Consider the following 14498-nt stretch of genomic DNA (forward strand, 5'->3'; position numbering starts at 1 on the left):
AATAAAATTGCTGCCCATAATTCTTACTCATCTGAGTCTTTGTGGTACTTCACTTTAAGCTCGGACTGGCTTTGCGCTGCCTTAAAGAGGCTGTCATCCTCAGAATAATAATCATCATCATCATCCAAGAGGTGTGCTGGCAACAAAGACTGGACTCTACTTGGTGATGTTAAAGAAGAAGTTAGTGTTTTTTGCAGTAGTTTTAAGTGAAAAATCAGTTTTCCTGCTTTTGATTTTGGGGTTGTCGACGCAGTCGTCGTCGCCAGAGCATCTGACTAGATTATTGAAGTGACTGTTGTCGTCTATGAGACATTGACTGAGGTAAGGAGCGGCAACGATGACAGAGAGGCAGCCATACACCATACAGGTGTGGACAACAGTATCGCCGATGATATATTCATCGTCGACGAGATAATGGGCTTGATAGTCGACGGTAGGCTCATCGTCGACATGGGAATTACCGTCGACGAGAGACTTGTCGTCGCTTGCTTCGTCGACGAGGACTTGGAATTTTTAGTAATCTTTACGGTCGACAAAGAGACCTTGCTTGTCGGCGATGACGTCGACACCGAGTGGGGATCAGCATCGGCAGAGCGGAAGTAGGCTTTTTGAACGTATGTTTAACCTTCACAGGTGGAGTAGAAGGTTATGAAGCCAGGTTGAGATGATTTTTTGACAGAAATTGAACCTTTATCCAGTTGTTGAGGAGGCAACTTGGAAGAGGAGCCATATATTTTAGAACCTTCTGAAGACACTTTTGTGCGTCTTCTTTGGAGGTTGTTGTGAGGAATTGCCAGGCAGGGTCATCCAGTGGTCTTTTTTGAGGTGTTTTAAATAAGGATCTTGAAGAAACATCACTCTGCTCATCAGAAACAAGATAATCCGTCTTTAAGCCTCTGCAGCCATAATAAAAGCCTCCCTTCACGATCTTAAAGTCTTGGAGGAAAATGTGCGGCATACCTTACAGTCCTTGGGTCTGTGGTCTGAGTAGAGAAAATAAAGGCAGTCCTTATGGAGATCGTCTATGTGTAGTCTCTTCTTCCTGAGGGTGCCAAAGGGCCTGAAGAGGCCTTTAGGTGTTTGACATGGAAGCGTCAGTTTACTCCACTCAAAAACAGATACAGCGATCTGTATTATAATGTAATAGTAAGAGAGAGAGAGAAAAGAAGAAAAAACCCGGAGAAAGGCAATTCCCAAAAGTTGTGAGGAAAAAACTGAGCAGAGCTCACTACATACTCCCTAGCAGGACGTGCGGTAGAAAATCGGAGGTACTGGAGCTTCTCTCAGGAAGGTTCTACAGGGTGGTGTCATCTGACTGGTTGTTTAAGTTTGGGCCTTTTTAGGTCTCGCTGAGACAGCGAAAGCTGTCTCTGAGACATTTTGTAAGTGGGTTTTCAAAAGTGCTACCCACATGGTTTGCTGGCCTAGAGCTTGAGTGCACGATGGCTGGCGTGCACGAGCACAGCTGCTCCTTGCATTCCCCCCTCCCTTCTCACCCAGCCCTTGATGCTCTGTTCGCATCTCCCTCCTCCTCCTCCTTTTCTCGTCACTTGTATTCAGGCTCCTCGCATTCCCCCCTCCCTTCTCCCCCAGCCCTTCTTGTCACTTCTGCTCGCATCTCCCCCCTCCCTTCTACCCCTCCCTTTTCGTTAGTTTCATTTGCCTGTACTTCTCACTAGACACTTATTCCAAATCAGTCTTTTTCCTCTTTAAATCCGGCAGTAAACAGACAACAGTGGCCACTGGGCGTGAAGGCAGACAGAGCCATCCTGCTTGATTAATGGCTTTGCATTCCCATGTGTTCCCCGTAGTAAACATGCCCGAGGCGCCCGCCGAGCACAAGGCACTCGGAGACATCCTCCTTAATTGCAGTTTCCCCTCTGAGCCGAGAACACACATCGGGTCCTGTGGACACGTTATTGATCAGCTCCGAACTCCGATACATTGCTCTCAAGTGACCGTCTGTCAGAGGAAACGAGCAGCAGGCACTCATTTTTGTGATAACTCAAATAACTGCCTGTTCCTTACTGTATCTTTCACACCGGCTCAAGCAGAGCAGCCCAGGGCAAGAAAACAGATTAAGGACGCGTCTTTCTGGTGCCGCCTTCCAGGGAGCTCTGTTATTTTAATATTTCCGGATCAAATAAGATGGATTTTTACTAATACGATGTAGTTTCATTAGCATGTTATAAAACCGCTTTTGTATAACCCAGTCCCTCCTGAATGTGGTTACCTCCTGACTGTCTGCTATTCATTTAATTAAACCATGGAATTGCTTACCCGCTTCACAAACCTGTATATTTTTCTGCAAGTCAGCCGGTAAAACTAATTAAGCGATGTGAACGTACATAGTGATATACATTCAGGCATACTTATGTAGCATTTCTGACAATTCTCACGCAGCCCCATATCGATCATAAGATATGTTTTCTTACGTGGTTTATGCCATTTTCGCTAGTATAAATAAATCAAGAACAATATCACATTTGTTAACTTGTCCTAAGAAGAAACCATGCACTTCCTGAAAGAACGATTTTCAAATTATGCAGCAAGGCGCGGAATCACTCTTTCCTTGCAGTACGTCCAAACTTTGTGGAAAGGATCATTTTGTGGAAAGGATAATTTCCGCTTCTCGCAGGAGCTCATAAAACCTACGCAATTGTGCAAGTGACACAGGAACCGGCCTCTGTGTGTGTTGGGGCATTAACACCAGGTCTATTGACTTTGTCGATGCTCGTTTTTAATCCAGGCATTTAATTTAATTAGGCAGGCGTGGCACGCAGCTAGTGATGTCTGAGTGTTACATTTTCAGTATCTTTGGTTAAATTAGAAGATTTGTTTTTCGTTAAATGAGAAATACAAATTTAGCGTTTTGAAAGGTGTAGACGTGAAGAAAAAATAAAATGTCTTGCAAACCACATTTTCCCATTACATTTTCCAAGTTGTGTATAGCCGAAAACATATACACACATGAAAATATTTTTTATTTTAAAAAAGTTGCATCAAGATAGTCAGTACCGCAACTACGGAGCAAGGAATAGGGACATTCTGATAAGCTGCCTAGAGCACAACGGCGGTCCAACTTTTATCTATAAGAGTCACATCTATGTCAGATTTTCCGCATATTTCCGTCAGATAAATCCATGTGAAATAAATCTGAATAGGAATCCACGTTGTTGTTGAGAGGTTCTACTGAAAAACAGTATGGCATGGCATTGAACCTCACGGAATAATTTTCAGTTGCTATCAAACAAACTGTTCATGCTAAAAAAAAAATCTGCATCATTCGCTTGCATACAAATGGATTATGTTTACACCATTGTCCAATCCCAAAACACTAAAAATTCTTCCCAGAGGCACTTCTGCTTTATTGGTCAGGCACTCGGGTTACTGTATTTTAATGGAGGATGTAGGCAGTGCACATGGCCCTTCTCAAAATATGTTTGTCAGATGAATCTCCAGATCTGCTCATTAGCTATCACCCCTGTCACGACACACAGGTTACGGATTAATGTGGCGTTCAGCTTCATAAGTCACTGGGGTATTCCAGGAAACATCAGAGTTTTAATACGTCATCTCTTATGTCTGGCACTATTGCGATACGTTAAGGTCTTTGCCTAAATGGGTCTTCAACTAGCAAATCACAGCACCCACACCCCTTTCCATTTCAGACTCAGTTACACTCCATTATGTCCTCTGTCTATTTCTCTCTCCGCATCCCAACTGCTGTTTCCTTCCCTATCTCCCCTGCCTGTCTCGGTCTTCCACTCCGGTCTTCTCCACACATCACAGCGACAGGTCCCCCCCGCCACCCATCTGTACGTCATTATGTTAAGGAACGGTCCTAACTTATCTAGCTGCGTCAAAATAGGCCCCCTATGCCAGGCAGTACTACCTGCGGCTTGCAGAGAGATGTCTATTCAGTAGGTGGTTACAATGTTTGATATTTCCACAATTTCACTTTTCTGGATACCTTCCGGACACCAAGCGGTCCTTCTTGAAAAAACTGCGCATATCCTGTTTAGGAACATTACCAAAGTAGGACTTATAATCCAAGACAAGCTTTGCTTACGCTTTTTTTTCTCCCACAAATAGCTGTACCATGTTGTCATAAATTTTTAACTGTATCAGTTGTTATAATCATTTCTAGCAACATTCGAAAAAAAATAAGGTGGATGATTTTGAGTTGCTGGACTCGGTTGTGTATGGTGGATCATATATTAGGAAAGTGATCACTCAATGACCTGAAAAACCTGGTAAAAACTAAGAAAAATGTTGAATCCTTACAAAATTTCTATCAAACTCCATATGTCTAAGGGCACGCAATTGTCTAAGGGCACAAATTCTGGAAACCAAGAGAAATGTACTCTATTTTGGGCAATGATGTCAGACGTTATGTTAAAACAAGCATTGGCATAGCCAATAGGTCTCGCCTTTGGGACCTTATACGTTTTTAGCCATGCAACAGTTAATGTTGTTGCGGTAAGGATATTGTGCTGCATAACTAAATACTTATAAGGTCCCAAAGGCGAGACCTATTGGCTATGCCAATGCTTGTTTAAATAATGACACAGATATGTTACTAAATTAGGAGGCCTTTACGTCCTATTTCTATTGTGATATTACTTTTTTAATTGTACTGCGGACTCCCATCTCGACAACAGGGAATGATTCAAGCATGTGAATCTATGAAAGGTCCAATACTGGAGTAATGATACGTTGTATCCTGACTTTGAAGAGGACTAGTTGGAGTTGTGGACAAATCTCTTCAACTTGGCTGCGTAAAGTGTGTGCTGTAGGTCTATATGCCTCACACAGTATGGATCTATATTCATCAGGGAGGCTTAGGTAGGTGCCAAATCTCTAACCAGAGATGCACTGGATCTGGGTGCCTGATTTGGCCGTATTGTTGCATCTGAAGGGTGGGTTTTATATGTAGTTTCAAAACGGGACTATTTGCCACCTACAGGAGCACTGAGAACGAGAGCTCTCTAGCCGAGGTTGAGGACATTAGGATGAAGGTCATGGACACCTGCCTCATCACCAGAAGGAAAAGCATAGAAAAATATCCCTCACCAGGACGTCTGTGGTTCATTGCACCTGGGCAGCGGATGTGTGTTTCTGGTGGTAAAACATGTACATTTTTAGGGGTGGCTAACAGTGATTGGTAGGGGGTTCCCCACCCTTATAAGTACCTGTGCAGGACAGGTGGGTGGAATTCCAACTTGTCATGGTCCAGTCCCCTCCCTCTTGCTTTCTATGGATTGTTGTACTGCACTCCCGTCCCGCATGCCCTGTGTGGTGTATTGTGCTGCTGCAAACCCTGATGCCTGCCCTGTAGGGTCAGTTTGGTGCACCTCTCCATGTCCCTCCTGTCCTCTGTTATCCGAGTCCATGTCCCTACCCCAATTCCTCCTGCCTTCCATGATTTAATGTACCAGACTTGCGAACATTTTGAACTTGGTAAGAGATTTTGAAAAAAAAACTGGGGTATTGATTTTCCCCTTCAAGTTACATTGAAAAAGAGGAGATTGTAGACAGGAGACAGATCAAATAAAGACCATTTGAGTTTAAAAACATTGGACGTTTCCTGGCTGAATCGGGTCTGTTGGCATGTATGGTTTTACTACCACTGCCTCTTCCTTCTGCCCACAATGGTCTATTATATTGCCACAGCCTCTCTTGCCAGTCCTGTACTGTTGGTGTGTTGCCCCTGTCCCCCTTTCCACTGTCCTCCATAGTCTGTTGTGCTGCCACTGCCCTTCCTGCCTGCCCAGTGTGGTCAATTGTTGCCTCTGGACCCTCCTACCTGCCTTCAATTTTCAGAGTCCGTGCCCCTGGCCTCTACCTCTCAACAGTATCCTAATGAACAACTAGATTGCTAACATTCTATATTTATTACAAAAGTGTGAAACGCCTGACGTCATCTTGATGTCATCAAAACTGTAATACCTAGAGCATTTCCTTTAGAAATTACATATATGAGAGGGTCTTATTTGCATCAAAATTATGGTTAGTGCTTTAAAAAACTAAAATGAGGACATATTTTCTCAGTTTTCAAATAGCGACAAAGCACTTTTAAATTATTTGTTATCTTTATGTTTTTTTATCCAGTTGGCCACTTGATTAAATGTTGCACTTGGGGGAGAGGATGTGGTGTTACTTCCATGGCTGCAGACTTTGCAACTGGGGAACCAGGTTGGAGTTTCTGCTTCAGCTCGACATTCTGTGATTCTGGTCAAATCACTTAATCTCCCCATGTCTACAACCAAAATGAATTTGTTCTTGGGTGATGTAACCAATGCTCATGTAAAGCACTCCAATACCTGACAAGTCTGCACTATATAAAACTGCAAAAACACGAAAAATAAAAAGTGTTTTGCACACTTCTGTCATTGGGCTACATGTGGGCTACATCTGGGTGATTTGTGCTCTATTTGGGCTCTTTTGTCTCTGGTGGCCATCTTGGGAGATTTATTTGTTATAAAGTTTCCTAATTTCCTCATTTACTGCAGTCTCCTCAGTAGGAAATACTTTCAGTTTTTTACTTTGATTCCATCAAGAAGGTATTCAGATATGTCACACATTTGCCATAAATTCTGAATGTTAGCACTCTTGTTGCTCATTAGATCACTGTAGTAAAGCTACTGCTCACCACGGAAGTCTGCTGCTGGTATTAAAAGTGCATGTTTCAGTCTGCATGTCAGAATTTTTTTATGAAATAGAAGAGGATTTGAGAAGTCACTCAAAATGTGCCCTAATTTTTCTTTCTTTCCCACCACACAGCGTTCCCCCAGGTCTCCAGGTAAAAACGGTGCCTCACTTGTGTGGGAGGCCCAAGTACCCGCGACAGGCAAGGGCCCAAAACATTTTTTGATAGGCAGTGTTGATGTCGCCTCACTACGTTTTGGGCCCTTGCCTTTTGCGGGTACTTGGGCCTCCCACACAAGTGAGGCACCATTTTTACCGGGAGACCTGGGGAAACGTTGGGTGGTGGGAAATTTGTGTAAGCCCGGTGATGCCACAACTTTCCCACGCAAAAATGTGTGAAAAAAGTGGTTTTTTTCAGCTAAGATTGAGGTTTGCAGGTGATTCTGGGAAAGGAAACGTTGGGGGATCCACGCAAGGCATACCTCCCTGGAAGGGAAAATGTGTGTCTGTGCGAATTACTTAAAATATGAACAAGTATGCAGCATAATCTCACTTTTATTCAGGAAGAAGAGGACGTTTGTGACTGACTCCAGGCTCACTTGGCAGAAACACCCCCTGACCCTCCACCCCCATCGCAAAATGTAATGCCCGTGAAAAGGGTAGGTGAACGCAGTGTTATATAGAATATAGTCCTGAGAGCAGGATTGAAAATGAAAACTAGATATAGTGTATGGTAAAAACTATGCACCAAAAAGTGTGATATAAGATGAACCGGGGCGTGAAATATAATATGCAAAATATTGTGCGCAATGACATTCATCGGAGAGCGCAAGATAGCACAGGCACTAGCGCGTGCTATGCGATATGCGCCTTGGAGTGTAATATGCACAGGGCAGTGTTGTGTAACCTAACTAGTCTCTAAAGTTGTAATATAAAATATGTGCTGGGGAGTGTAACGTTGCATATGCACTGTGACAAAGATATGGATCCCAGATTGTAATATGTATGGCATAGCGCTGTGCGTTATAACATAGGCATCGAGGAAGGCACGTTCGATGGGGCAATATAACCCGTGCGAAGGCAAGTGTAGCATGAAATATTCATGGGGTGGTGTTACAGTGCACATGGGCTAGAGAGAGTCATAGCATACGCACTAGCTGGTGGAATACAACACAGAGGTGTGTGGCACTCGGCCGGCACTGGTGGGTGTAAAACAGCATTGGGCTCAGCCAGGAGCACGCTGTGACTCTCAAGTGAGGTTTGTCTCCTTTCCAGAGAGTAAAATAAAAAGTATCACACATCCGTCGGTGGATGGGGGTTTCTTGCATAGTTTGTCGGATTTTTGGCAAAACCCCTTTGAATGGCTTGGTGTGCGTGTGTATTAAATGTGCCCCTCAATAGCTACTCATGTTTGTATAAATAAACGACAAGGGTGTGTACTTGGAGAGTACCCACCGGCGGACGCACCGGGATTATTCACGGTAGGGCGTCAGACACGTCAGAGCTTTACTAGCGGTGTAAATACATTCCACGTGGATTCATTGTATGCCTAGTCGCCTTTTAATGAATATCACGCAAATCGTCATGGTGATAGGTACGTACGGTTTTTCCAGCATGTCCTAGGTGTTTCTATAAATATAGATTTTTTTTACATTTAAAAAACAAAGGCCGGCCCCGGGGGATGGGGTCCCTGGGGCTATAAGTGGCCTGAGGAGGGGGGCAACGCAGCCCCCCTCCTAAAGAATTTTTTTAAAAAAGGCCATGGCCCGGGGATTGGGGTCCGCGGGGCAGATTAAGGCCTCGGGAGGGGGGCCCCCTTCCACATTTTTTTTTTCTAAATTAGAAAAAGAAGGGGGGCCACACAGCCCCCCTTCTTAAAATAAATAAAAGACCGGCATCTCGCCGGAGGCCAGGCCCCACTCTGCAAACGCGCCCCCTGGCGAGTTGTAAGTTGGAGAATTAATTCCGCTTCAATACAGAGGGTCTCTGAGGGCCAACTAGCCCAACAGGTATCTCCAGTATGTGCCAGGGAGCTGCGCTGCAGACAAGTGCCTTGAGGCCACGCCCCTTTTTACACCTCTCTACAACGCAGCTCTGTGGCGTTTACTGGAGGTACCTAGTGGGCTAGTTTGACCCTAGGGACCCTCAGGATTCAAGGGGACAATCTCCCAAATAAAAACGACCACAGGGCGTGTTTACACAGTGGTGAAGGGAGGGGACGGGGCTTGAGGTGACGTGTGCAAACACGCCCTGTGGCGCGTTTTAAGAGGTAGTTTTAATCCCCCTGCCCTATTATATACTAGGGGCTTACAGAGGAGGTCATGCTAATCACACGGGGACCCCAACGCATAGTGTCCCCTAGTGTATGTAGGTTTTTTGACTGTATTCTAAGTTTCTTAACATCGCACTGGCTCAAGGACTGGTTAGTCAGACTCAGTTACCACCAGTATCCGTCTGAAAAAGTTGAGGGTACAGGATGATTTTGCAACAAGGCTTCTTTCTGCTCTTCTGTTTTTTCTTTCTGCACGTTATCCTTCTTCCTGCACTTTTCGTCTTTGAGGACTTCTGTTGCTTCTTTCTGCATTTCTTTTTTTTCTTTCTGTGCGTTATTTTTTCTTTCTTCACATGTCCTATCTCTGTAGGCATAGTTAGAAATTAGCATTTAAAAAACCTTTGAAATTCACTGAAAAAACCATAGGTTTCAGGGGCGTTATAGTTAGCTGGACCTTTCACTAGTACAAAACCATTGAAATGCCCCTGTTATAGTTAGTTCAGCTAACTAACTTGCGCAATGCACTGCTGATGACGTCACATATTACATCACTCATGACATGGTCAGTGACATCACTCATGACATCCTCGTGATAGAGTGGCAGACCTCCTCTCACCCTAATATAACCTTTGATACACACATTCAAAAATAGAAACTAACATTTTCTAAACTTTGAACATACCAATACCAGTTACAACAACCTATTCAGTAATTCAAAGATCCACATACACATCCACTCATTCACCAACAGTCCTATACAGTCCCTCATACATGTACTCACTCATCATATGTACTCGTACATCTATACATCCTGTTACACAATGCCACTCAATAACTGAAGAAAAAACCCAAAACCGGTTCAATAGATATATATAAGGGCCTAATAATTAGGTACCTGTTAAACTGCAAGGCTAAACTGGAAAAGAATGGACAGATTGGAATACATAAAACACCCAACAAAAGTTATGGATATAAAAAGATATCTTTTATGTTTGTTTTATTTTTTCGTTGAATTTTTAATTTCAATTTTTACAAAAATTCAGTCAAGTGAATACATATATAAATATTATACATACAATCGAAACAAATCAATATGCATATCTGTAAATCAGAAACATGGTTCAGTGCCCCACACAAACATCAGATTCATACATAAACACACTCAATCCACAACACAATCAACACAACAAATCAAGTTAGAGGATGTTGTAGTTAGTATATCATCCAGAAGAAGCCAGATGGTACTCTAAGAAAAAGGAGGTCAGCGAATCAAGCGCCAACGCGCGTTTCGGTATAGGACCCACAAAGGGGCCCCCACCTTCATCAGGGCGTGGACCAAGGATAGTGAGGGGCAAGAACAGGACTAAAAACTAAATCCTTGATATCAGGGTAGTGCCGTAGATATCAATCTGCATAGCCTATATGCGAACGCAGTCAAGTGTTAAGAGGAGATATCCAGCCGTGTTCAAAATACAAGGGATTCACTCCATCTGGCTGGAAGGTAGGCGTTCGGTATATGCAAAAGTCAGGCACACCGGAAATTTAAATCAACAGTGGCGCCGTACAGGGAGGAGCACAAAGGTTTCAAAACTGGTCTCGTGGAGCTCAGGCGCATAAGTGTGCAAGGTCTTACACCGATAAGTGGGTGACCAATTACCGAAACCAGCGCGGCTACTGGAACGTATGAACAATGTTTAGGCTGATGAAAGGTCCAGATCCCGCGTTCCCTCAATTCCACAGAGACGGCAAGAGTCGGCGTCAGTTGAGGTTGGCTTGATTGGTATTTTACCAACTCAAAGCTGTAATACTGTGCCTGGAGTGGTAATTGGCTTTTGTCATTTTACAGCTCGGCAAGGACAGCACTGTGCTAGTCCTATGCTTAAAGACTTTGCTGTACAAATGGCAAAAGACTTTGTCCTTTTCTATCTCGGCGTGGATGGCACTGTGCTAAACCTATGCTTAAAGATTTTGATAGAAAAACAGACATTTGAGGTGAGCAGATCTAGAGTGTCGCTGGTGTTGAGAGTGCTCCATACAGGAGCTGCTTTCCACCTAAACTTGAGAACTACCCAGAGTTCTCTGCTTCTTTTTTGCATAATTTATTCGTCACTCTATGCCTGAAAGGGTATTTCTTTGATATATATATATATATATATATATATATATATACATATACATATACACATATACACACACACACACACACACACACACACACATATATATATATATTATATACACACACACACACGTATATATATATACACATTAACACAGTCTCTCACAAAAACAAGGCAATCCCTGGAGTGCTGGCCTGCTTCTTTTCTGAGAGATGGTGTTGACACATTACAATGGGAAGAGTGCCCACCAGCCGGCACTGACACCAGAGGTGGTTGAGGCTAAAACAGCCTGAATCTCTCTCCAATTGCATAGACATCGTGCTACAAGGACAAATACTTTTTTCCAAATATGGTGCACTTCTGTGACTTTTAGAATTTTAGAAACTTTTAGGTGTGTTTGCAAAGCCAAATGTTTCAATTCTTTCAGGAAGGAACAGGTGTTGGCTATCCAAGCAAGAGCATCCGGTGCAAAGAAATAAACATGAGTACGCTGACAGTATTCGATAAAGGAAATTCCAGTGCATTTTGCAATATTTTCTATGCAAGTGAGCACCTGCATGTTTATTGTGCCTCCTGGCTCGTATATATGTGCTCCAGCATCTGTATTAAAGAGGATTCCCTGGTGTACGAAGCTAGCTCTGTATATGATATCACTAGATGATAATACCGTGCACATGGTCCAGGTGTTCACGAAAAGGGCACAGGGCTCAATGCAAAACCAGAAGTGCTCTATTAGTGGTAGTGTAGGCGAGCATCCTCAGGCCTAACACAGAAGAGCGGAAGACATTTATTGCCCACACTTGATCAATAAAAGACACACGACAAGGCGATTCTGACCAATTTAATAAAATTATACTTTGGTTTGTACTTTACTTTGAGACCCAGGTCTTCGCATTAGTGCAAGTACGTTTATAATTAAAAATACTTTTCACTTTCAAACATCGACACTTAGAAATGTTTTCACACTGGCCAATGTTATCTTACGGAGAAAACAATATTGCAGTTAAACAGGTGGGTATCGAACTTACAATTTTAGTCTTTGGAGCCAAAAGTCAGCAAGGGTACCAAAGGTACCAAAACAGCACCACCAGTAGCACGTTCGACCTAATGCTTTCCAATGGAGACAGTGGGTGTTTAGAGTCTCACTGCTTGCAGGTAAGTAAATCGGTTGCAGGGGCCAAGCTTTGTGGGTTCGCACAAGCACGACACCTCTGCCTAGGAGGTGCATTGTTTCTAGTCCCAGAGAGCAGGGGCTCTCCCCCCATGGGTCCAGAAACATGTCTGGCGGTGGCTGGCTTCCTATAGCCCTCTAGGTACATGGCACAATAAATCCCATATTGGCGTTAGTGTGGGTTTACTGAGAGGAGTAGTTTGGTACCAAAAAACTCCCGTATTCAGTGACCTCATCATGAAGCTGTGGAACTCGAGGTGTTGAGTTCTCAGCCCATGTACTCTTTACGGCTTCACTAGCACTTATAATATTAGGAAATGGTGCCCAATATTGTAGGGGCATGTCTGCTTATGCAGATATGCCCTCACCTGCCTTAGGGCTTTGAGGCCTGCTAGAGGGGTGACTTACCTATGCTGTCAGGCAGTGTTAGCTGTCATGGCACCCAGACAGGGTGCTATGTCGACTCTTGTTTTCTGCTTCACAGGGGCAAACAGACTGCAAAGAGCAGTGGCATGGTCCCAGTGAAGGGGTCCCAAAGGCACCCAGGGCACTAGGGACTTACAGGGGGCAGAAGTACCAATTGGGAGTTTGTTTGTAGAGATGGAGCACTGGCACAGGGCACCTGGTTGGCAGGGACCCTGTACACTCCATTTGAAACAACAAAGCCAGGCAAAAAGTGGGGGGCGAACAACGCAAAAGAGGCACTTTCTCACACCGGGAGTAAAAAATTATAAAACATATCATTAATTCGGACAACTTTTTGATCTTGCTGGAAAACTCATTAAACAATGGCTTAAAGTTAGAGAAGAAACAGATGTTCTATTTCTAACAAGTGTAAACGATTCAGAGGCTATTCAATGTATGCTTGCAACTGCTTCTTTTTTTTATTTTATTTTTTTTAATATTTTTTCTTTTCAGAACCAGAAGAAACAGACATCCAAAATACAAAAATAATATGCAAAATCATACAATACAATACTGTATACCAACAGTTTCAAGAATAATACAGGCTTTTTCATATATAATGCATTCTCATTATAATAAAAAGAATAGATCAGAATAATAATAGTAGGAGAAAAAAGGGAAAAAAAAAAAAAGGATAAAACCGTGATTTAATTTCAGTCTGGGCAGAGCCCTTTTCTCCAATTAATAATTGGTTGCCAAATCGCCTTGCCACGCATAGCCGATTTTACCCCTCTGGTGGAGTAGGAAGCGCTTTCCTGGTTACAGACACCAAGAAAGCGGGCTAACCACACTTGAAAACATGGCGGATCTGGGTCTTTCCACCGAGCTGCTAATATAATCCGAAGGACCGCCATTCCAATAAAGAGTATGGACTCTTTGTCCCTATTTAAGTTAAGTGTATTATCAGTGCCCAACAGATATAACGTGGGGGAGACAGGTACCTTATGACCAAACACTTCATTCCAAAATTCACAAATCATTTTTTTTAATGAGAGTTAGTTGATCACACTCACTAAACATGTGTATTAGTGTAGCGGGGCCTTTATGACATCTAGGACAATGATCATTCTCTCTTTTGCCCCAGGTAAATAATTTGGCAACTGCTTCAAAGCATAAAATCAACTGGAATCGAACCCTAAGTGAAGTAAAAGTAAATCAAATTGATTAAGCATAAATATAGTATTTACCCAAAAAATAAAACTTTTGGAATTCTAACAAAACACCAAAAAAAGGTGGAGGGTGGTTTATAAAAATTCAATGAACATAGGGAAGGGACAAGACAGATGTGAATCTGGGAGGTAATACGAAATAAGAAGAAAAAGATGGCGGCAATGGCTAGGAGGTTAAAATGACAGCTGGTGCTACATCTAGTAAGGACAAAGCCATGATAAGAAGGACAACAAAGATGAATTCTATGTATATGTTACGAATCAGTAATTTCTCAAGAGTTGTGACTGATAAGATACAATGATGGAGAACATAGCATACTACGTATTTAAAAGGGAAATCAAACATGCAATCTTCTGTTTTGCTGCAACTAGCTATGAAGACAGATGATGCACAACACAAAGTTTCCGTCAATTCAACAGAATGATGCAGTAAGGTGAAACCATAAGTGAGCAATAGGGCTTATTTAAATTTCAAAACTTTCTGAGACGTAAATGTTTTCTTTACACAATCCTAACTTGTAATGCACATTGTAGTTTAGAAATTAAAGACCGTGATTTACCTTGTAAAATTTCTGTTCTTTCATAAATGCTCTCCTCTCTGCTACAAAAGAAAAAGCGAAATATTAGTAGCAGAAGTTAGCAATAAGTAA

The 14498-nt window shown here is 42.8% G+C and overlaps 1 protein-coding gene across 8 annotated transcripts in view; it reads right to left on the reverse strand.

Annotated features, from left to right (window-relative positions):
- The window catches only part of LOC146797000 (uncharacterized), a 1179218-nt gene that overhangs the window by 771351 nt on the left and 393369 nt on the right, over positions 1-14498 (reverse strand). For all 8 annotated transcript variants that reach the window (XM_085629591.1, XM_085629587.1, XM_085629592.1 and 5 more), the window contains exon 6: positions 14409-14449. In XM_085629591.1, the coding sequence (XP_085485717.1) occupies positions 14409-14449 (41 nt within the window). The remainder of the gene's footprint in view (positions 1-14408; positions 14450-14498) is intronic.

This window comes from Triturus cristatus, chromosome 10 (genome assembly GCF_964204655.1).
Source record: "Triturus cristatus chromosome 10, aTriCri1.1, whole genome shotgun sequence".
NCBI lineage: Eukaryota > Metazoa > Chordata > Amphibia > Caudata > Salamandridae > Triturus > Triturus cristatus.